The 22,352-nt window shown below is 47.1% G+C and overlaps 1 protein-coding gene across 1 annotated transcript in view; it reads left to right on the top strand.

Moving 5' to 3' along the window:
- The window catches only part of DNHD1 (dynein heavy chain domain 1), a 76,427-nt gene that overhangs the window by 44,620 nt on the left and 9,455 nt on the right, over positions 1–22,352 (top strand). The window contains exons 12-28 of the mRNA XM_056116366.1: positions 2,418–2,575; positions 3,009–3,134; positions 3,224–3,500; positions 6,298–6,425; positions 6,525–6,723; positions 7,070–7,164; positions 7,749–7,956; positions 9,071–9,196; positions 9,494–9,591; positions 9,694–12,556; positions 12,719–12,929; positions 13,095–13,287; positions 13,703–13,985; positions 16,218–17,829; positions 18,014–18,222; positions 18,411–18,615; positions 18,695–18,797. Of these exons, the coding sequence (XP_055972341.1) occupies positions 2,418–2,575; positions 3,009–3,134; positions 3,224–3,500; positions 6,298–6,425; positions 6,525–6,723; positions 7,070–7,164; positions 7,749–7,956; positions 9,071–9,196; positions 9,494–9,591; positions 9,694–12,556; positions 12,719–12,929; positions 13,095–13,287; positions 13,703–13,985; positions 16,218–17,829; positions 18,014–18,222; positions 18,411–18,615; positions 18,695–18,797 (7,094 nt within the window). The remainder of the gene's footprint in view (positions 1–2,417; positions 2,576–3,008; positions 3,135–3,223; positions 3,501–6,297; positions 6,426–6,524; positions 6,724–7,069; positions 7,165–7,748; positions 7,957–9,070; positions 9,197–9,493; positions 9,592–9,693; positions 12,557–12,718; positions 12,930–13,094; positions 13,288–13,702; positions 13,986–16,217; positions 17,830–18,013; positions 18,223–18,410; positions 18,616–18,694; positions 18,798–22,352) is intronic.

The following is a 22,352-nucleotide window of genomic DNA, read 5'->3' as shown; positions in this document are numbered from 1 at the left end:
TGAATCCCACACACTGTAAAAAATATAAATAAAAGAATTTTCTCACTTTATACCCTTCTAATAATCCACATTCTTTTTTCTGATCTAATACTATTTATCTTATCCCTCAAGTCGTTTCTTCTTCTACCTGGGCTCCCTTTAACAATGAATAGCATAATAATTCAGTCTGCTGAGTTGGGCTCACCATAATTTTGAATTAATTCTTTCCTCGTACCTCTTTCTAACTTCACTATATCTAAGCAAATGCCAAGTTCTTTTTATTCTTCCCCCTAAATTTCTCTCAAATCTGTTTTCCCACCCATCTCCAAAATCCCACCCCAAGGAGCCTTGGTGCTTCATAAATCCATTGCTCCTTTATGCCACACAGTGTCGCTGTAGAGCTCCTCTGGGCCTTCATCTCTGACATGATGCTTGACACCACTGTAGTGGCCTAGCTTCTGGCATAGGCTGAGGAGAAAGTCTGAAAAAGGAAGAGTTCATATCTTTGTATTCTGTTTAACCTTGATAGGTTTCCTCGGTAATTTTTTGGGGGAAGGGGGTATACTTGGCAATGCTCAGGAGTAACTCCTGGCTCTGCGCTCAAAAATTACTCCTGGCAAGCAGCTCAGGGACTATATAGGATGCTAGGAATTGAACCCAGGTCAGCCACATGCAAAGCAAGTGCCCTATCTACTATTTTTTCGGCCCTGGTTCTGCTGCAAAAGTGCCATCTTTTCTATATCTCAATTACTTTCTCTCAATAACTTTACCCCCTGATTCATTATCCTACTTTTTGGTTGCAGAGACCTTATAAGACACTTAAATAAATTTACTTTATAGTCCTCAAACATAAAATATGAGAGTGGAATTCAGCTTCCCAAATTTGAATCTTTCTCTGCCACTATGTGATACTGATAAAATTATTAGCCTCTCTGAGCCTCCGTTTGCTTATCTATAAAACAGAAAGTAATAGTACTCACATCAAAGTGGGTTGATGAAGGCAAAGTTTCTGATTCATCTGTCTGACATAATAATGTTACCTATTATAATCCATAGAATACTATACAACATGGGTCTGGAGAGATAGCATAGCGGGTAGAACATTTGTCTTGCACGCGGCCAACCCGAGTTCGATTCCTGGCATTCCATTTGGTCCCCTGAGCACCTCCAGGAGTGATACCTGAGTGCAAAGCCAGGAGTAACCCCTGAGCATTTCTGGGTGTGACCCAAAAAAAGCAAAAAAAAAAAAAAACCAACTATACACCATATTTCTAAAGGTTGGAGTGCTAGCACAGCACATAGGGTGCTTGCCTTGCACGCAGCTGACCTGGGCTGACCCCAGTTTGATTCCTCCGCCCCTCTCGGAGAGCCAGACAAGCTACTAAGAGTATCGTGCTCGCACCACAATGCCTGGCAAGCTAACCGTGATGTATTCGATATGCCAAAAACAGTAACAAGTCTCACAATGGAGACATTACTAGTTCCCACTTGAACAAATCAATGAAGAACAGGAGGACAGTGACAGTGACAATGATGGATATCATATCACGCTTTAGATGCCATCATGTTTTTCCTTTAATGGTAGTAACCCTACATTCATCGGTATCTTAATTTTGATAAATTATTGTGTTATTATCTTTTCCCTCAGAGACAGTGATATTATTTGTACTGCCAAATGCAACTTCTGAGAGTTTTCTTTTAGCTCCACATTTACCTGAAACTTTCTTCCCATTAATCTTCAAAACCAAAAATTTATGACATACTCATAGGTATGTTTGGTGCCAGAGAAAGGAGGTGAGACTGTTCCAACAAAAAACTCTCATCTGTGATAGGACATTGTGCTACTCATCAACATTTCATTCTCAAGCCTTTGTACATGCTACTGCTTCTATGTGGCTTGCTTTTGTCCCTTGGAACACACTCAATTCCAATGCCTTTTGTGGAGATTTTCTTAGCCTCCTTGGGCCATGTCTTCCTTCATTAGGCCTAACTGCAGAGCACTTATCACACTCGTTTGTGGTTATACATGTTTGTCTCTATCTTTGTCATCCCTTTGTGAACTTTCTGTCTCAATTCTGTTTTTTTTGTGGGGGGGGGGGGATCACACCCGGCGTTGCACAAGGCTCATGCACTCAGAAATTACTCCTGGTGGTGCTCAGGGGACCATACGGGATGCTGGGAATCAAACCTGGGTCGACCGCATGCAAGGCAAACGCCCTACCCTCTGTGCTATCACTCCAGGCCCTCTGTCTCAACTCTTGTTCTAGAACTCGGCACAATCCCCAAATGTATAGCAGCTGACTAAACTCAAAGCATAAGAGCAGCAAGGGTGGAGTGAGTGAGGAAATGAACTCCCTGCTCAGCTTCCCCCCATTCCCTCTCTGAGCAGCACTCTTTATTTGTGCACTCCCTAAAATCTAATGTTCTCTCGTCTATAGAATCCAAGATTAAGAGCATCTGGAAAGACATTCTTCAACAGGTGCAGAATGAGTGCAAAACTCGCAGCAAGCAACTCATGAGAGAACTCACAAGATACATGGAGACCTTCCAAAACATCAGTGACGACATTTACAACATTGCACGCTGCTCTCAGAAGGTGGGCTCTCCCCAGTATTCCAAACCGACTTACCCAGGACCCTTCTCTATCAGATGCTGCACACTCAGGTCTCTGCTGAGCCCCCAGTGGGGTTGTATATCCTTAACATGTGTCCACAATCATATCTGCCCTCAATACTCTCACCCTTTCATGTGGTTCTCTGTTCTCTTGATGACTGGAGGCAGCCCTGGTGTGATGAGATAGATGTTATCAGTGACAATCAGACAGGGACCTGTCATGGTCACGATTGAATGGGAACTGTTCCCAGAGAAACCTGGATTGGCTGGGGATCTAATCCAAACTTATGTTTAGTTTCTTAGAAGTGATCCGAATGGCTTTAGAGTGTCCAGGGAATGGGAGTGCCTCTCTAGGGTGGGCTCAAAGAGGTACGCAGGGTTGTGGGGGTGCTGGTCTCATGCTGTAGCCCCTGCAGCTTAATGAAGCCAGTGAGCATTACTCGGAACTGGAGGAGCGAATGGAATATATACGGTCACTTCACGAACTCATCCGCAACCACTTTAACTTTTACAATGCTGAGACCGAGGCACTGGACATCTTGGTGAGAAAGAAATTTGCGGTGTCACCTATCCCTCCCTGAACCCTTGCGGACCGTCACACCTGCTTGATTGTCCTCTGCTTGCCTTGCAGCTGCTGGATATGTGGGAGGCATTTCAGTTTGAGAAAAGCCAGACCTCAGAGCTCCTGCTCAGCCATCGCCACGCCATTGTTCCCAAACTGCAACAGCGGATGGCCGCAGCATTGGCAGAGCTGGAATGCATAATCCAGAAGGCCCTCTCTGATCCCTTCATGGACCCTCTGCAAGATCTGAGGGGTACTGAGCAACAGCTCATCACCATGGAGCTTCAGTACCAGAACACAGCCAGCCACCTCACTGAACTGCACCAAGCCTATGTCGCCATCACCGGTACTGAGGGTCTTTGTCCCCTCCACACCCCCCTGTGATAATCCCCCAACTGAAGTATTGGCTGGGATGCAAAAGCTTGTAACCCAGGTGGCCCTGGGCCAATCTTGGGGATCACAAACTTTCACTGCTCTCTTCTATTTTATTTTGAATTTTTTTAAAGTTTAATTTTATTTTTACAAAGTTGTTCACAATAATTTATTACACTTAATATTCCAACACCAATGCCGCCACCATTACACAATTCCACCACCTTATTTCAAATGTTTCCACCCCACCGCCCAAAGCCTGTCCCCAGAGCAGGACCTAAATAATTTATTCTGCATTGCTTGTTATGAATAATCTGCTAAAATGACAATTATCTTTTCTATAAATGATCATTTCAGGGCAATATCATTATCATACATTGCATACACGAGGTGTGTGCAGATACAGAGGGCTTATGGTCTGATTGGAAAGACAAATAGGTGAATGCTCCTTAGAATATAAGGGCGCCAGAGGGCTAAAACCTGTGCAGGAATGTTTTAAATTGTCCTGAATGTATGTACTTAGCCTTTGCATAGTTCCACCTACTTCATCAGTGCCCAGATTAAAACAAGTCTTGATGCTACTGTGTTGAACAGATATGGAGTGAAGAGGCAGCTGGTAAGGGCTTTTCTTACCCATAGGAGGAAAGATTAGACTAGAGCTACCATTCAACTATTCTTTATTTGGGGGGGGGATGGATGCTCAAAGGTTACTCCTGGCTCTGTACTCAGGGGTTACTCCTGGCAGGGCCCAGGGGATCGTATGGGATGCTGAGGATTGAACCCGGGTTGGCCGCGTGCAAGGCAAATGCCCTCCCCACTGTACTATCACTCTGGCCCCACTCAGCTATTCTACACGTTGGTGCAAATAGGCTGGTTCCCTTCATATGGACTGATTTTTTTAGACTCACTTTTTTCTCAGATGAAGTTACTTCTGTTGGTCCCTTGATTCTGAGCTGCCTCTTGACTAACTACCAACTCGTAACATCTCCCTGTCTGTGGGCATCCCCAACTCCATGCTATTGTTCAAATGTAAGACAGAGGACATTCTGGGACTATACAGACTCATTCGTCTAGTGTTGGGAGACATTATCCAGATGCTAATGGCCCACAGATGTCACAGACTTTGCGTCTCCTGCTGGGGAAAAAAGGGTGTTTGTGAAAAAGCAGAGCAAAGGGTTTAGCTCAGTCTTGTGATTTTGGACACTGGAAACACGATTATTTTTATTCCCTCTCTCATCCCTTTCCCCTCATCTAGTTCCCAGTTTTTTTAAAAAAATAATTTAGTGTTTTAGATTCACATTACCAATACTACTTTTTAAATTTCCTATTATGTATCTTTGGTTTTACTTTTGATGTTTGCTTTGTTTTACAACCGGTTAACAACTAACAACTGTTTACATTTACTGGTTTTGTTTACTGTCATTATTTGCAGCAATGGGGAGGTGAGTCATACTTGGCAGTGTTCAGGAACTATTTTGGGTCTTATGCTCAGGAGTGAACCCTGATAGTGCTCAGAGACCATTTGTGGTAACAGGGATTTGAACCAAGTTTGCAGTTGCATCGGCTTTCCTTTCTATACTATCTCTCTGGTCCCATACTGCCTTCTTTTTGCTTTGTTTTTCTTGTACATCCGGTGGTGCTCATGGACCACACTTGCTTTGTGTTTAGGGGCCATACCTGGCAGTGCTAGCACAGCGGGTAGGGCATTTGCCTTGCACGCGGCCAACTGGCCTGACCCGAGTTTGATTTCTACCCCTTCGATTCCTCTGCCTCTCTCGGAGAGGCTGGCAAGCTACCGAGAGTATCTTGCCCACAAGGCAAAGCCTGGCAAGCTCCTCGTGACGTATTCAATATGCCAAACACAGTAACAAGTCTCACAATGTTACTGGACCCACATGAGTAAATCGATGAACAACAGGAGGACAGTGACAGTGACCTGGTAGTGCTCCTGGTAGTGGACCATATATGATGTAAGATTTAAACCAGAGTCGAGGTTGCAGCCACATGCTAGGCAAATGCCTTAACCTTTGCACTATTTCTCCAGTTCCACCATCTTTGGATTTTTTTTTTTGAGAGAGGTAAGGTTGGGACCACCCCTGGCTGTTCTCAGGGCTTACTCCTGGCTCTGTGCTCAGGGATCACTCCTGGTGGGATGCAGTCATATGTGGGTGCCAGGGATGGAGCCCAGTTCCACCCTGTGCTATCTCTCAAGGCTCCCAGTTTCATTTTGTTTTGTTTTGGGGCCATACTTGGTGATGTGTGGGGGTTACTTCTCTCTCTGTGCTCAGGGATCATGCCTGGTGGTGCTCAGGGGACCATACAGAATGCCTGTGTGATACCAAGGATTGAACCCAGGTCGACTGCATGCAAAGCGAGGACCTTACCTCCTCTACTATCACACCAGCCCCCCTAACATTTTTTTAAAAATCACATCTTGGTGCCAGAGCCCTCAGCAGAAAGAAGCACAGCTGAAGTATTGAGCAGTGATGGAATCTGGTGGCCAAAATGGAGTAAGATGGTGACTGATAGAAAAGGAACTTCTCTCTTGACCTGCCATCACATTCCCCCATGCCTCTACCCAGCACCACCAATATTCTTTCTTTGGAATAACTTGTACTTTCTTCATTCTTGTACTGAAAGTTTTAGACTCCCTTCCCACCATTGCAATTTCTGAGTCCTCCCTTCTGTCAGTGGGTATTGATTGACCACTGCCCTTCCTGTTCCATCTGACTTCACGATTATCTTAGGTCTTAGCCAATCCTATTCCACAGGGGATGAGAGTCCTTTGTCCATGCCGGCTTGTGGGACCCGTCCTATTGTACAACAGCAACAAATCTGGCACCTGTATAGAATTGTCTGTGAAAACATCAGTGATTGGAAATGCATGGCTTTCGCCAAGGTACAGAAAGTTTTCTTGGATTTCCTGCCTGGGAGTGTGGAGTCTGCAAGGGTGGGGTGTGGAAAGTTCTCCAACTGACGGTGAACTTTCTCCCCACAGTTTAGCCTGGCTGCGGCCAAGGATAAAATAGAAGGCTGGCTAACAGAGGCAGCGCAGATGAGTACAAATCAGGGGCTACACAGCCCAGTTCTGCAGTGTTGCATGCGCTTGCTGGAGAAGTTTAATAGCTACCTGCCTTTGCTAACCAAGCTGGCAAGCCTTTCTCCACGTAGCCTCAACTACCAAGCCTTCCTTCGAGGTATGTTTGGGCACAAAAGGGTAGAGGGCTTAGAATAATGTAACAACAAGTTCTCCACTGCTGTAATTGCAAACTCCAGTTCTCTCTGGGTTGTTTTCTGCCTTCTCCCCATGGAGATGAACATTCCTAGCCTCTCACTTCTCCATGCGACCTCTATACTTACCTGGGAAGGAGATTTAATTCTGGGCTTTAGTTGTTCTCTAGACTTTTATGTTCAGGGCTTTTTGTTCTAAGTTGGGCTTTGAAAGCTACCTGCCATCTGGCCTCTGCTCTGGGCTGGGTTGGACTGAACTGGGCTCTTCCAAATACCAGATATTGCTCTGATTTGTTGCCCTTATATTTTCAGCCTTAGATTTGGGTGGTATCAGCAATTTAGAACTTCTAACACTGGGCCAACTGCTCTCTCGTCCACTGCTGGAGTTTTCAGATCGAATCAATCAGGTAAGGCCCACAGGAGGGAGGGAGGTGGGCCTAGCCTAGAACCCAGGCACCTAATAGAGTCTTTTAAAACACAGAAGTTCCTCAAGATAAAAGATCAGTTGAAATTGGCATGTAGGTGATTGATTTAGTTTGAGGGTTAAAAATATTGGCCTGTGCGGAAGTTATGAACAGTCTTCTTATGGCCTTTTGGATGGTTCTGGGTTCTTGGCCTTGTGTTGTGCTTTAAGATGAGTGTCTCATAGGTGTTTCCAGATACTGACTGAGAGTATGTACCCTAGGAAAAGAAAGTAGGTGGCAGGTCCAAAGTTGTTGATCCATAAGATGGCATCTATACCCTAGCACTTACCTTATCTCCAAAGAACAAAATCTGTGTTATTGTCTGTTCATCTGGAGCCTTGCAAAAGAGTGGTTTCCAAGGCAGCAGCCCTGGGTCTGAATGTGCCATTAACATTCTGATTTTAAAGCCTAGTGGTCCCCATTCTCTTCATCTCTGAGACTTCCTACCTACCTTTGAGTCCCATCTAGTTCCAGGGTTACCCCTGACGCATTACCTAGTCCAGGTTCCTGATACCCAATTGTTTTAGATCTGGCTGGCTGAAAATCAACGAAAGGTGACCAAAGAGACTCTCCAGCAGCTGCAGTACTCCTGGGATGCACACCAACTTAGAATACAGAATTTCATCCTCCATGTACCGTATGAACCCCCAGTTAGTGAGCGCAACAGAAAGCAAATGGCCCAAAACACCCAATGGGAACCAGTGGACGTGGATAGTGGTACCTTCATCCTTTCAGGTGAGACAGGGCCCTTGTGACCCAATGAAAGTCCTTGGAGGCAGGGTAGGGGGCGGCATAGTCATCCAACATATCTACCGAGCCCCGCTAGATCTGACTTCTCCAGTCAGAAATCATTCCTTCCCAGATGGCATCTGCCTGAGACATCAGTCTGTCCTAAAACACCATCTTCCACATAGCTTTCATAAAGTCTTACTTTTCTTGGAGGTGGAGGAGGGGGTGTTTGGTCTTTATTCCCAATGCCTCACCACTTCAGCAAAAGTTCTCTTTTTTTCAGGGTGTACTAAGATATTCCTCAAGGCCACATCTCTTTACCTTTTACCTTTTAGTGCTATCTTTTCTAGAATGCAATCTGCTGTCTGATCTTTGGTCTTTTCATTCATTCATTCATTCCTTTTTGTTCCCTCAACAAACTTACCTATCTCCTCTAAGTTTTTAATTTTTATCATAATTTTGTAATTTTAAGAACTGACTTGCTGGGGACTTGCTGGGGGTAAGAGACATGGTACAACCAGTTGGGCACTTGCATGTGGCTGACCTGGGCTTGAATCCTAGCACCACATATGGTCTTCCTTAGCACATACAGGTGTGATCCCTCAGTGCTGAGCCAGAAGTAAGCCCTGAGCAATTTCAGGTGTGGCAGAAAAAATTTTAAAACGACTTGCATATGCCTAGGGTTTTTTTTTTGTGTTTTGTTCTTGTTGTCACTGTTTGGTTTGTTGCCAAAGATCAAATCTGGGGCCTCATACATACAAAGCCTTGCTCTGCCTCAGAGCTCTATATCCCTGATGTCTATGGTTTTTTTTAATAAAATCTTCTTTTCTGAAATCTTCAGGACACTTTCCCACCTATATTTCAGTGATTAACATAACAAACTAAAATCCTGCAACTGTAAATATAGCTTGCATATGAAGCAGACTTACAAGCACACTGATTCTCCGTGAACATATACTTCAGCTAACAGAAGAAAAAAAGATTTAGATCTTTTAGCTAGGGGATAACTTGAGATTTGTGACTTTCATTCAATGTGTCTGGGGTATTAGTCACTCCTGCTATTGCTCCAATTGACTACCAACTTAGCTCCACTCAGCCAGAATCCACTCTTTGTCTTTAGATTATAGCAGCCTGCAGGATTCAATCCAGGAGTGTCTTCCGATATTGTTCAAGATCTTGACCACCCATAAGTCAGGGGACTTACACATCGCAGCTTTGGAGTGGCTGGCCAACTTGAAAGGGCTGGGTGAGTGCAGACCTTGAGTGGGTGTGGTGGGTGGGATGTGAGGCAGGATGGCTCAGAGAATGAGAGGGAAGGAATCTGACAGAGCGAAGGCTTCTTTCAGGACCACTTCTTGGACTGAGGTAACCTGGTTTTTATTCAGTGATGTTTCTGTCCTCTGAGCAGTGTCCCTGAGTTCTGCTGAGCAGAGAGTTTTGGCTGGGTTGGTAGGGTGGCCCCCAGAGTTCAGGAGCAGCCTGGAAATCCACACAGGCACCCAAAGCCTAGTGAACCCCATTGTATCGCCAACTGCTCACACAGGCACCCTGTTGGAGGTGTGGGTGATTTTCCAGCAGAAGTGGATTTTCCTGAATAAAGTTCTACATGAAATGAAGATCTCACTTCCTTCTTCTGACCTGGTAGGGAAAGAGGGGCAAGGCAGGGTGAACAAGGGCTTGGAATGGAAGCAGAAAGCTGCCATTTCATCACCACTCTCTCCTTCAACCTTCTTTTCTCCATAGAACTCTCGCTTCCAGGCACTGGATCATCAGTATCGGACCCTAATGCAGATATCTATAGCTGACCCTCAGGTTATGTCACTTATAAAGCCCACTGCCCACCGGGACCCGGCCTTCCAAGGCCAACGGCTACAACAGATGCTGCAAAAAGGCTCAGTGGAGCTAGAGGGCATCATCGTGGCTCTGGAGAGTGTACTCTATGGACTGTGTGCCCAGTTCCCCCGCCTCTTCTTCCTCAGTGACAGTGAATTAGTGGCCCTGCTCTCTAGCCCACTGGAGTTACCTGAGGTCCAGCAGTGGGTCCAGCGCTGCTTTCCTCATGTGCGTGTCGTGAGCTTCAGGCCTGTCTTAAGCAAAGAGAAGAGCCAGATGTTGGAGTCCTCCTTGCAGGTGAACTTAAACACACAGACCCAGGAGGAGGCCTTTGCCGTGGGAGGCGCAGGCGGGGAGGTGATGCAACTGCAGGAGCCCCTGCTTCTGCATAGGGACATCCCCACCTGGCTGGCATCTCTTGAGAAGGGCCTGCGTTTGACACTCGTGCATATGCTCCAGGACTGTGTGGCTTCCCGTCTCGCTCTGAGTCCATCCCTTAGGGAGGTCTTCCAGCAAGTGTCCCAGAACCAGGTGCACCCGCAACAGTATGTCCACCATTGTCTGGATTTAATGCAGACTTTTCCGTGGCAGTGTGTGCAGGTGGCAGAGGATGTGTTATGGTGGGCAGAGATGGAGGAGGATCTGCTTAAGGGGAGGACACAGGATATGGTCCCCTGGAATGTGCAGAAGCTTGAGTTACTGATATATTTTTTGCGGACCCAGAGGGCTTCCCAAGGGAGGCAATCCAATCTCTCTAACCGCCAAATCAGCCTACTCAGTGCCCTGTTGGTCACGGCTGTTAGCCATCGGGACATAGCACAGTTGCTCCAGCAGCACCATGTCAGCAATGTAAAGGACTTCCACTGGGCCCGCCAACTCAAGTACCGCCTAGGTTACCCTCAGACCACCCCTCCGAGTCCACTGCAGAGTCTCAAGACTGTTGCATCTACAAAGGCCTCTCTGTCGCCACCTGTGTGCTGGATAGAGGTGCTGGGCCGGGCTTTCCTGTACAATTACGAGTACCTGGGTCCCAGGCTGGAGTCTCTACCCAGGCTGCTGCCTGAGCAGCCTGCCCTGGTCCTGTTACTGGCCCTGGAAGAGGCGGCCTGTGGGACTCTGTTGGGCCCAAGCGGCATTGGCAAGACAAGCATTGTAAAGAACCTTGCACAGGCCTTGGGCCGCCTCCTGGTGGTAATACCCTGCTTGCCTCAGATGGAGGCGCAGAGCCTGAGCAAGTACCTGAATGGCGCCCTGCAGAGTGGTGCGTGGCTCCTGTTGAAAGCAGCTCAGCGGCTGCCCCTTGGCTTACTCTCTGCTCTGGGCCAGCGCCTTAGTCAACTGTGCCACCTCTATACTCCACTGTCCCAAAAGATCTCCCAAAACCCCAGTATCATCGACCCCACCTGCTCCCAGGTCCTTGGCCGTGGCATCTTTGAGAAACATGACGTGTCCATTCGCCTGGGCTATGGCTGCTTCATGACCCTGTGTACCCACAGCACCACTGTGCCGGCCAACCTGCACCATCTGCTCCGGCCCATGTCCCTAAAGCTGCCTGACCTGCACTGGGTGATAGAGATGACTCTGCTGGGAGCAGGGATACGCGATGCCTCCCGCATGGCCACCCGCCTGTCCAAATTCTTCTCCATGGAATGTGAACTGATTTCAGGGCCCCTGCCCTGCCGCCTACCCCTTCTCAGACGGGTGCTAGAAAACATGATGCAATCCCTGTCTAGGACCATGGAGGACCCTGCACCCCAGCATTTTCAGAGCATAGCTGCCATTGAGGAGGCTGCCCTGCTGCATGCCCTCGTAGACTCACCCCTATTCAATGCTGTCGATGGGGCCCGCCTGCACAAACTCCGGGAACTGCTCTGTGGGCTCTTCCCAGGCGCTAGCAATGTGCTGGCAAAGCCTCTGACCTGCAAACTGAAGAAACCAGTGCTGGTGGAGAAACTGCGGCAAATAGGCCTGTACCCAAGCCCTGAAATCTTGGGGTCCCTGGAGCAGCTGAGCCAGGCACTGGACCAGACTGCAGGCATTTTGCTCCTGGGCCCGGCGGGCAGTGGCAAAACCACTTGTTGGCACAGCTTATTTAAGATCCAGAACCAGCTGGCCATGGAGAGCAGCTCCAGCAAGGAATGCCAGTCTGTGGAAATTACTCATCTGTATCCCAGTGCCCTCAGTTCCCAGGAGTTCCTGGGATGGCTGGAGGGGTCCTACTGGCACCGTGGAATCTTCCCTAAGCTGTTTCATGAGACCCTATTCATAAAGCAAAAGGCATGGAAATCCATAGGCATCCAGCACTGGATTATATGTGACGGGGTCGCCAGTGCTGCTTGGCTAGACAGCGTCACTTGCCTCCTAAGTGACCCCTTTCAGCTAAGCCTGCCCAGCGGTCAGCAGATAGCACGGTCCCAGGACACTTTTCTCTTGCTGGAGTTGGGAGACACCACAGGCATGGCGCCCACGGTAGTGGGCCGTTGTACCCTGGTGTGGTGCGGTGGGAAGCAGACCTACCAGAGTATGCTTAGCGCCCTGATGGCCTCCCTGACCCAGGACTACCATCTGCAGCAGCACACAGTCACTGAGCTCAATCACTTGGCCGAAGTGCTGGTGCCAGCGACGTTTCGATTCCTCACCCTCCATGGTGCCAGTTCTCTCCTGCAAGTGCACGGGCAGCAGGCTCTTTGCTCAGGGGTGGCTGAAGTCACCAGTCTGGCCCGCATCTTTCGTTGTCTGCTTAATTCCATAGACAAGAAGGCCCAAAACACAGGTGGGGAAAGAGAAGGGCTGGACTGAGGGACAAACGGGCCAGGAGGGTAGCTGGGCTAAGGCTGGACGTTGGAGTGGATTCTTGGGTGGATTTGGGCTTGGAGACAGAAAGAAGTAATAACACATAACTTCTTTCCTACCCTGCTGGTCTCTGCTTCTGCTCGGGTGCCGATTCTGATTGTGTGGACTTTTGCAGAGAACTTTGGCCGTTATGATACTCTGACCCAAATCTTCAAGGGCTCAAAGAACAACGTTCTGAACCAGGCCCAGCTTGGCACCAGTGATACATCTAATAAGAACAGAGAACACCTACTGGCTGTCAACAGCTTTATTTTTGCCTTGGTCTGGGGCTTTGGAGCCCATCTTCCTTCCAGGTATCTCCAGGGATGGAGGGTGGAGGGTGCAAGGGGCTTACACAAACTGATTCATGGTGTCAAAACCCAGGTGTCATCACTTTGGGGGAAGGGTGGAATGTTGCCAATGTGTCATGAGTGTAGCTGTTGCAATACTCACTTTTGCCTCTATGTCCATCTGAACAGGTTCTGGTTGTCCTTTGATACGTTCCTGAGGGAGGCTATTAGCTGTCTCCCCAACTACCCTGAGCTACCGCCCTCAATCTTGATGTTTGATCTATATGTATGTCCTCAAACTGGGAAACTGGTCCCCTTCACTGGACAATACCTGAGCAGCCACATCAAGGGATCTTTGGGAAACTTCAAACCATCTTCCGAGGTGTGAAGCCACTGGGACAGTAGTTAGGGTTTTGGGGTGGGGGGATATGCCCTGGGGTAGTTCATATTCTAGACCTCAATGAATCTCTGGTTCTTTGAATTTTTTGTTTGTTTGTTTGTTTGTTTATGGTTTGGGCCACACCTGGCAATGCTCAAGGGTTACTCCAGGTTCTGAACTCAGGAATTACTCCTGGGGCTCATGGAGCCATAATGGATGATGGGGATTGAACTCAGGTCAGCCACGTGCAAGGCAAGTGCTTGACTCTCTGTACTATAACTCCAGTCTCTGACTGATTTTAATAAACACAGGAATACACAAAATGTTGTTTTAAGAAAAGACCCCAAGACCCTGACTTTTGGGTAGATAACCATCCAAAATTGAAACTACCATAGTAAGCCCTATTCCTGTCTTGCAGGCTGAACGGCTCTTGTATATGGTGGACCTGCTTCTGTCAGAAGGATACCCAGTGCTTCTGGCTGGGGAGGCAGCAGCAGGGAAATCAGCATTTGTGGAGGTGCTCGTGGAGCCACATCACCCTTTCACAAGCAGCCCTATCCATCCCGCCTTCACCACCACCCACTTTCGCCTTCTGCTGAGTCAAGTGGCCCAGGGCCAAACGCAGACCAACCCAAGGAGGTACCTGAATTCTAAAGGCTCCTTCCTTTTCCTATTAGAGGATCTGCACCTGGCAGCATCTGGTGAGAAACTGAGAAGAGTCACTGTCATCTTGTAGACAGTGAAATTCGTAGTAGTATTCAATGACTTCTCTATGCGTATCTTGGAACAGTCTTATCCTCCTTATGACCTCATATACCATCTCTGTGCTTTGACTGCTGTTTCTTTGTCTTTAGCTGGGCGTCTCAACAGCAGACCTATTTATGCAACTATCTACTCTGTAGCTCTACCTTTTTGTCCTATTGGCTACTCAGATCCAGCTCTGAAATATCTTTCCTCCCTCAAAAAAAGCAAGCTCCTGTGTCTTAGTAATGGGTGCCACCAGCCATCCAGTCGCTTAAACAAGATATATATAATGTGACTAAACTCAGGGCCTCTCATGTGCAACACAGGTGGTCTACCAGTGGACAACTGGTTGTTTACTTCCCAATCCCTTCCATAAAACTTAGCTTCAGGGCAACAGAAATTCATTTCATTTATTCTGATAGTGCTAAAAGAAGTAAACACTTAGGGCTGGAGAGAAAATACAGCAGGTATGGTGCTTGCCTTGTATGTGGCTGACCATATTCAATCGCTGACACCACATATGCACCTTTGGGCATGACCCCTGAGCACTGCTGGGTATAATCCCTCCAAAAAAAAAAAAGAATTTGTAGAATAAGTGGGGGAAATGAAAGAGAGAAATTCTGATGAAAGTTTGTGACATTGAAGTTTAAAATGTAAACTTGTGTCCCTTCAGATACTGATAGGTTCAGAATATGGTTTAAGTATGGTCAGAATTACGTGGGGCCTCAAGGAATGGGGGTGGAGTTGGCCCTTTCCTTCCCGCCCCAATGAGACCCCGAGTCGCCGCCCACAAACGGAGCTTCTCTGGCTCCTGATCAAGCTGCTTAGCAGCCATAATCCCAGAGACTCGGGAACAAATCTTGGAACCCAGCAGGTTTTGTCAGAAATCCCTCCAAATTTAATTGTTAAAATTTCAGAATTCTAAAATTGTGCAGCCACTACTGCGTTCACGTGACATCATATGTTATTCTTAATCGGCAATGAAAACAAATTGTCTAAGGTTGCCTTTTTGGAAGATCTGAGTGTTGGTGTAAAATCCCAAATAATAATGGTGGGTCTTGTGTAGAAATATTGAATGTAATCAAAGTAGAGAGAGAGAGAGTAAGGTAGAAATCATCTGTCCCACAGGTAGGGGGGAGGGTGAGGATGGGGGGTGCACTGGGGTTTTTGGTGGTAGAAAATGGGCACTGGTGAAGGGACGGGCGTTTCATCATTGTATGACTGAGATTTAAACCTGAAGGCTTGTAACTGCTCTCATGATGTTTCAATAAATAAGTTTATTTAAAAAAAAAGGTAAGGTGGAATTCATGCCCAATTCAATCAGCCTAATCAATGGCTTAATAAATTGCAATATTACCACATTAAAAAAAAAGAAAGAAAAAAAAGAATGGTCAGAATTGAAGTCTAGAACAGGTAATGGGGGCTCCAAGAAATCATGGGGTTAAATCATTATGCGGGCTATATAGCTAGACACAAAATAGTCCTCTGAGATGTAGAAAATTTGAACCAAACTATGTAAGTACATAGTAGTAATAATAAGCACCATTTATTGAAAACTATGTGTTACCTGTGTTATGTCATCTTTGTGTTATAAAAGCTTAGTAAGATGAAGAATTTGGATTTTCATTTTCAATCATATCTAAATTTTGTTTGTTTGTTTGTTTGTTTTTGAACCACATATGACAGTGCTTAGGGATTACTCCTGGCTCTGCACTCAACAATCACTCCTGGCAGGCTTAGAGGATTATATAGGGTGTTGGGGATTGAACACAGGTGTGTTTGGGTGACATCCGGTGATGTTCAGGGATTACTCCTGGCTCTTCACCCAGGATTTGCCCCTGGTGGTGCTCAGGGAGCCATATGGGATGCTGGGGACCAAATCTTGGTTGGCCTCATGCAAGGGAAGCACCCTACCCACTACACTATCACTCTGGGCCCCCAGACCATCTTTAATTTTCATTCAATGAGTCAGAAGGGTAGGTAGGTCAGAAAGGTAGGACATGGAAGAGAAGAGCAAAGAAATTACTTTTAAGAAAAGTATAGGAGAGATATGGACCATTCAGACCCAAGCAAGATCCAATGCACAGAAGCCTTTAGAACTTGGTACTGAAGCAGAATCTGAGACGCAGGAGGTAACTATGTCCTTTGGATTCAGGCATGTCCTTACTTTTACTCTTCATGTCCTACAGACCCAGAGAGGAGCTGCCAGCCAGTTTTGGAGACTTTGCGCCAGGCCATGGACGGCACCATGTATGCCCATGACACCTTAGAGCTGCAGACACTGCCGCCTTCAGTCAACTTCCTTGCCACGGCCACAGTGCCAGGCTTCTGTGAGCGCTCAGTGTGCCCCCGCCTCTTTCGGCTCTTCACAGTGCTGGCCCTGAGCAGCGTGACTGTGTCAGTGCTTCAGAGGAGGCATGGGCCCACCCTCCATGCCTGGCTAGAGCGTTTCCCCTCTGTGGAGCGGGAGGGCAGTCTTGCGAGAGCCATGGTGCAGGCCTCGCTGGAGGCCTGGGAGGCCGTGAGCGGCTGCTTTATGCCTTCACCCCTCCACCCACACTACCGCTTCTCCCTACACTCTGTGGGCCAGATACTGGACAGCATACAGGCCCTGCCCATCCGAACTGGCATTCGAGGGTTTATGGACTATTCTAGTCACCAGGACCACTTGAAGTTGGTGTTGGGCCTCCATGGCACCCGCCTGACTGTGATGATGACGACGTGCAGCATGGTGCGTCTCTGGCTGCACGAGGCACAGAGAACCTTTTGTGACCGACTAGACAGCCATAGGGAACGCTCTTACTGTGCCAAGCTGCTCCTGGCAGTAGCCCAGAAGGTCTTCTGCTGTGCACCAATATCCCAGGACCTGGGCAAGGGCTTTGATGAGGGAGAGGAGGAGGAGGGAGAGGAAGATAAAGAAAGAGTGCCTGAAGTGGAGTCTGAAGGGGAGTTGGCCCAGTGGGAGGATTTAAGCAGCAGTGGTAGTGAGAAGGAGGAGGAAGAGAAGGAGGGTGCCTACGGCCTGCAGGTCTCCATGGCTTTGCCCCCATCTGTGCCTCCCTCCATAGGGCCAGTCAAGAAGGGGGACACAGAGAACCTAAGTCAGAAAGTCAGCCAGGAGGAAGGCAAAAGACCCTCCACCAACAAATTAAAGATGAAGAGATCTAAGATTTGGTGGCAGAAGGCACGCCAGACGGATCTGACCTCACCCCTATTGCTGCCAGTACTGTTACTTCGTCCCCAGGAAAACCCCTCAGACTTGGTCTTCTGTCGAGAACTGATAATGGGGTCCAGCCAAGAGAGTGTCAAATTGTACCTAGAACGGCAGTGGGAGAGGCTGAGAGAGCAGCTCGCTTCTACAGCTGCTAAACTAAAGCTGAACCCCAGCCTTGCTCAGTGCCACACCATGGTCCAGCATGTAGCCCGCCTCGTTCGCGTGCTGGCCAGGCCTGGCCAGCATGGCCTACTGCTTGCAGGGGCTTTGGGTACAGGGCGCCGTACTGCCGTCACGCTGGCAGCTGGCATCTGTCAGGCTCGTCTTTTCCATCTGCCAGCAGGGTCCAAGGAGGCCACTCTCCAATGTCTGCAGGATGCCAGTTGGCACGCCGGCGTATTTGGCCGGCCAGTGGCCCTGCTGGTATCCAGGGGTGTGGATCTTCACACCCTTCATTGCCTGCTGGCCCTGGCAAATTCGGGCAGCTTCCCTGCCCAGTATTCAGAGGCAGATCTGGACAGAATTGAGGAGCATATGTTCAGGGAAAACATCAAGCAGAACATCCGGAAAGAAATGCTACTGCAGAGGTAAGGCCAAGAGCCCAATACCATGGCCATCTGTGCTCTTGCTCCATCCTGGCTAAAAGGGAAAACAACGGCCATTGAAAGGGTTAATATCAGGGCTCAAGGGTTATAGTTGAGCCTGGCTCTGGGTGGGCCGATAGGGATAAAGGGGATATGGGAGGATATCATCTGAGCCCTCGGCCCATAGGTTCTATCAGCAAGTGTGCAGCCACCTGCACATGTTCTTCCTGATTGAAGATGAGCAGGCCCAGAAGCACCTGCCTTGCACCCTCTTCCTGAGACTCCTCAAACTGGCCATCGCCAGCATTGACCACTATGAGCCGTGGGACCAAGCTTCTCTGGTCAGTGTGGCCCAACACTATCTGAAGGCTGTTCAGAGTCCACCCGGTGATAGTGGTGAGCCCCTTTTATCTATCCTTGCCGCTCTCAAGCAGGTTCTAAGCAGGATTAGGACTTAGGTCAGTCTCTTTGTAGAGTCTAATGAGCTTTCCCCTTCTCTGCTCTCCTCTCTGTGCCAGGAGACAGTCCCTTGCCTTCCCTTTCCATCTGCCTACAAATTCAGATTAAAGTCATGCCCATTTCAGATCCTGTGAAGTTTCCAGACTTTGAGGCCTCAGTTATGAGAATGGCCAGAGTTATGGCTCTTATCCATCTTTCGGCTGGTACCTACCAAGGAGTCCTGTGCCCGGAATTGCCACTTGTCACCCCCAAGACCTTTCTAGACTTCCTGGATACCTTCATGCTAGTACAGAAAGAGATGAGCCAGCAGATGAGGAAGAAGGCCCAGCAGTGAGTGGCCCCATTCTCTGTACTGTACCTTCTGCTCGCTCGACCTTCTGTTCACTCAACTGGCATATTGTGTCTCCAGGATCCAGGATGCCCTAGAAAATCTGGAAATTCTACTAAAGCAGCACCATACCTATACCAACTTGATTTGCGACTTGGAACAGCAGTTGAAAGACTTTCGTAAGGTGAGGGGAAGAAAATTATGAGGTGGGCATAATAGGAGCAAAGGAGGAACCAAAGAAGAGATTTTGGAGGAACAACCCAACTGAACTTTAGTTCTCTCTTAAGAGTCCCCATTTCTCAGGAAATCTAATTTATGCTACCTCATCCTTTAGAGCTCAGCTTAAAGTTCTGCTGGACACAGTTGAGACTGGACTTCTTTTCTTTTTATTTTTTTAAGGTTTTTTTTAAAATTTTTAATTTTTTTAATTGAATCAGTGTGAGATTGACCCTTACGAAGCTGTTCATGATTAGGTTTCAGTCATACAGTGTTCCAACACCCATCTCTCCACCAGTCACACTTACTTTTCTAAACACATTGAATTCCATGTGTCTGATTTTGACTATCCCCAGTGTGTTCACCGTGTGAGATGATGCTCCCAAGATTTCTACTTGAAAATAGAAATCTTGCTCCCAAGATTTCTACTGTGGCCCATCAGGGCTAAGGGAATCAATTATGTTCTTGTGATTACTTCTCACTTGCATCCTCTCGTTAGGAATTTACTATCACTGCCAGTGTCACCTCTCTGGCCCCACACACATCTTTTCCCATACTACTTTATTTCCTACCCTTTCTTCCATAAAAATACCAAAAATGCAAGGTGGGTGTATACATAGAGAATGAATGGTGAATAGCAATTGGGGCAATTTACTTTTCTTTTTCTTTTTTCTTTTTGGGTCACACTTGGCGATGCTCAGGGCTGACTCCTGGCTCTGCACTCAGCAATCACTCCTGGCGGTGCTCAGGGGACCATATGGGATGCTGGGAATCAAACCTGGGTCGGCCTTGTGCAAGGCAAACACCCTACCCACTGTGCTATTGCTCCAGCCCCCCGGGGGGGGGGGGAGGATTTACTTTCAAGCACAGAAACAGAAATAGACTTAAATGACTGTATATAAGACATAAATGTCCTGAATTTTCTGTCATGCTCTTGTTTCACTCGTTACTCAGTCACCCTTACTTTTCATTTATAACTTCCAGGAACAATTTGTATGTGATAGATTCCTCTCCCCCATCTCCCAACTCATACTTAAATTCTACTGCTTTCTTGTAAAGGGCAGTTTTCCTTCGTAAATAAACAAATTTTATTTGTTTATATCTATATCTTATATCTAGCTAAATCTGTGAGAGTAGGGTCATCATACCTTCAATTACCAAATTCTATAAGTTAAAGGTGTTGAACAAAATAAAGAAAAGCTTTCCCTCTTTTGTCTTGTTCTTAATAAGAGAAGTTCTAGGGCTGGAGCGATAGCACAGTGTGTAGGGTGTTTGCCTTGCATGCAGCCAACCCGGGTTCGATTCCCAGCACCCCATATGGTCCCCCGAACACCACCAGGAATAATCCTGAGTGCATCACTGGGTGTGACCCAAAAAACAATAAAATAAAATAAGAGTAGTTCTGAAATTGCCTTTCTCCTCCTTTCTGTTACACAAGGCTTAATGTGTAGCTGAAATTTTAGGGATAACTATAGACAAGTGAATTTGTATCAATCCACAAGTGGATAATCGGACTGGTTCTTCTGAGCTTGGAGGGCAAATGACTGCAGTGATCCAGCCCACCTTTTCTTTTTTTTAAATTTTTATTAGTGAGACATCATGAGATACAGTAGTAGACTTACAAATTTTTGTGCTTGGGTTTCAATTATACAATGATCAAATACCCATCCCTCCACCAGTGCCCATTTCCCACCACCATGGATCCCAGTATCCACCTTTTCAAATGGGTGTCCTTAGGGTTATCAGTCTAAGGGCAGTGTGAAACAAAGCTTAGGGACACAGCTGGGGTTGTATTCCGGGACACAGTTTTTTGTTGGTTTACTTTTTGATTTTGGGGTCACACCCAGCAGTGCTTAGGGCTTATTCCTGACTATACTCAGGGATCACTCCTGGCAGGGTTTAGGGGACCATATGGGGTTCCAGGGACTGAACCCAGGTCAGCCATGTGCAAGGCAAGAGCCCTACTCACTGTACTATCACTCCAGCTTCCAAGGGACACAGGTGCTTTTGGGTGTGTGTTTGATGTAAAGTTTCCTTAGAAGATCAAGTAGTTCTGGGAAAGTCTGATACTTCTGGGGATCTCTACCTTAGATTAAACCTCTTTTTTGGTTTGTTTTGTTTTGGGGCCACATTCTGCTGTGCGAGGGGCTTACTCTTGTTCCTGTGCTCAGGAGTCACTACTGGCAGGCTCAGGGTACCATATGGATTACCAGGGCCGGCCACATGCAAGGCAAGTGGCTCTATGCACTGTACTATTGCTCTGGCCCTAAATCTCAATCTTAAAGAATAAGAGTTCTCCTGTGTATTCCAAATTCCAGTTTCTTATCCCAGATTCTACCTTTCCCAAGATGATTAATATCAGGATTTGTTGATATGACGTAGGGGTGTTAGGAAACTTGACCCTTGGGCCAGTAATCTCAGAACACAACGTAAGACGCTAAATCTGGGTAAAAGATGTTTAGAATCTCAGATATTCCTAGCACACAATATCAGATCCCTCAGTTATTTTTTGGCTTAGCTTTAATGTGCATATCCCAGTGTTCCTCATCCCAGGAAATGGCATTATCATCCATTAAGTCATTTAAGCAAATCCCAGGAGCCACACTGTATTCCTTCATATTTTTTTTCTCTTTCACATTCACTTGGTTCACAAATTTTTTATTACTGTGATGTATAGAAAATAATTTAAATTCACAGTTCACATTTTGTGGATAAGGCATCATGCCACATGCCACAGTAATGTAGCATGAGTCATGGAAGAACATGGTAGGCACTCAAAAACTTACCTTAAATTTTTTTAAAAAAATAATACATGCATCAAAATTGAAACCTGAATGTTAAATGAGAGTTGACATAGGAAGGGATAGGAAGGAAGAATTCCACAGGCTGGAATAGCATCCAAAGCCTAAAGACAAGAGAATGTGTCCACACCGGGGAAGGTAGAGTTAGGAATAACTGGAGAACACACTACTGTGGGTTGGAGTGATAGCACAGTGATAGGGCGTTTGCCTTGCACGCAGTCAACATGGCCGACCCGAGTTCGATTCCTCCGCCCCTCTCAGAGAGCCCGGCAAGCTATCAAGAGTATCTCGCCCGCACGGAAAAGCCTGGCAAGCTACCCGTGATGTATTCGATATGCCAAACACAGTAACAACAAGTCTCACGATTGAGACGTTACTGGGCCCGCTTGAGCAAATTGATGACCAACGGGAGGACTGTGACTGTGATACTACTGTGAGAGAGGGGAAAAAGAAGTGACGTGGAAGGGATGAGTAGGGGTCTAGTCATGGAAGTGTTATAAACTGGATGCAAGAGTGGCAAAAGTTAGGTGTCATGATGATAACGATAACTGGTTTATAGAAAGCTAACTGGGCTGCAGCATGCAGAATGGATTAAAGAAGGGGGAGTAAGAGTCTGAGACACTGGTTCAAAAAGTCAGTGTAGAGGTAAAGGTAGGAAAAAACACGTAAGACTTAGTGACCAGTGTTGGGCATGGAGCTAGGCATGAGGAACATTTAGGTGG

The sequence above is a fragment of the Sorex fumeus genome, unplaced genomic scaffold (genome assembly GCF_029834395.1).
Source record: "Sorex fumeus unplaced genomic scaffold, SorFum_2.1 ptg000030l, whole genome shotgun sequence".
Lineage (NCBI taxonomy): Eukaryota > Metazoa > Chordata > Mammalia > Eulipotyphla > Soricidae > Sorex > Sorex fumeus.
Note: the sequence above shows the minus strand (reverse complement) of the source record. Positions and strands in the feature narration are given on the sequence as shown.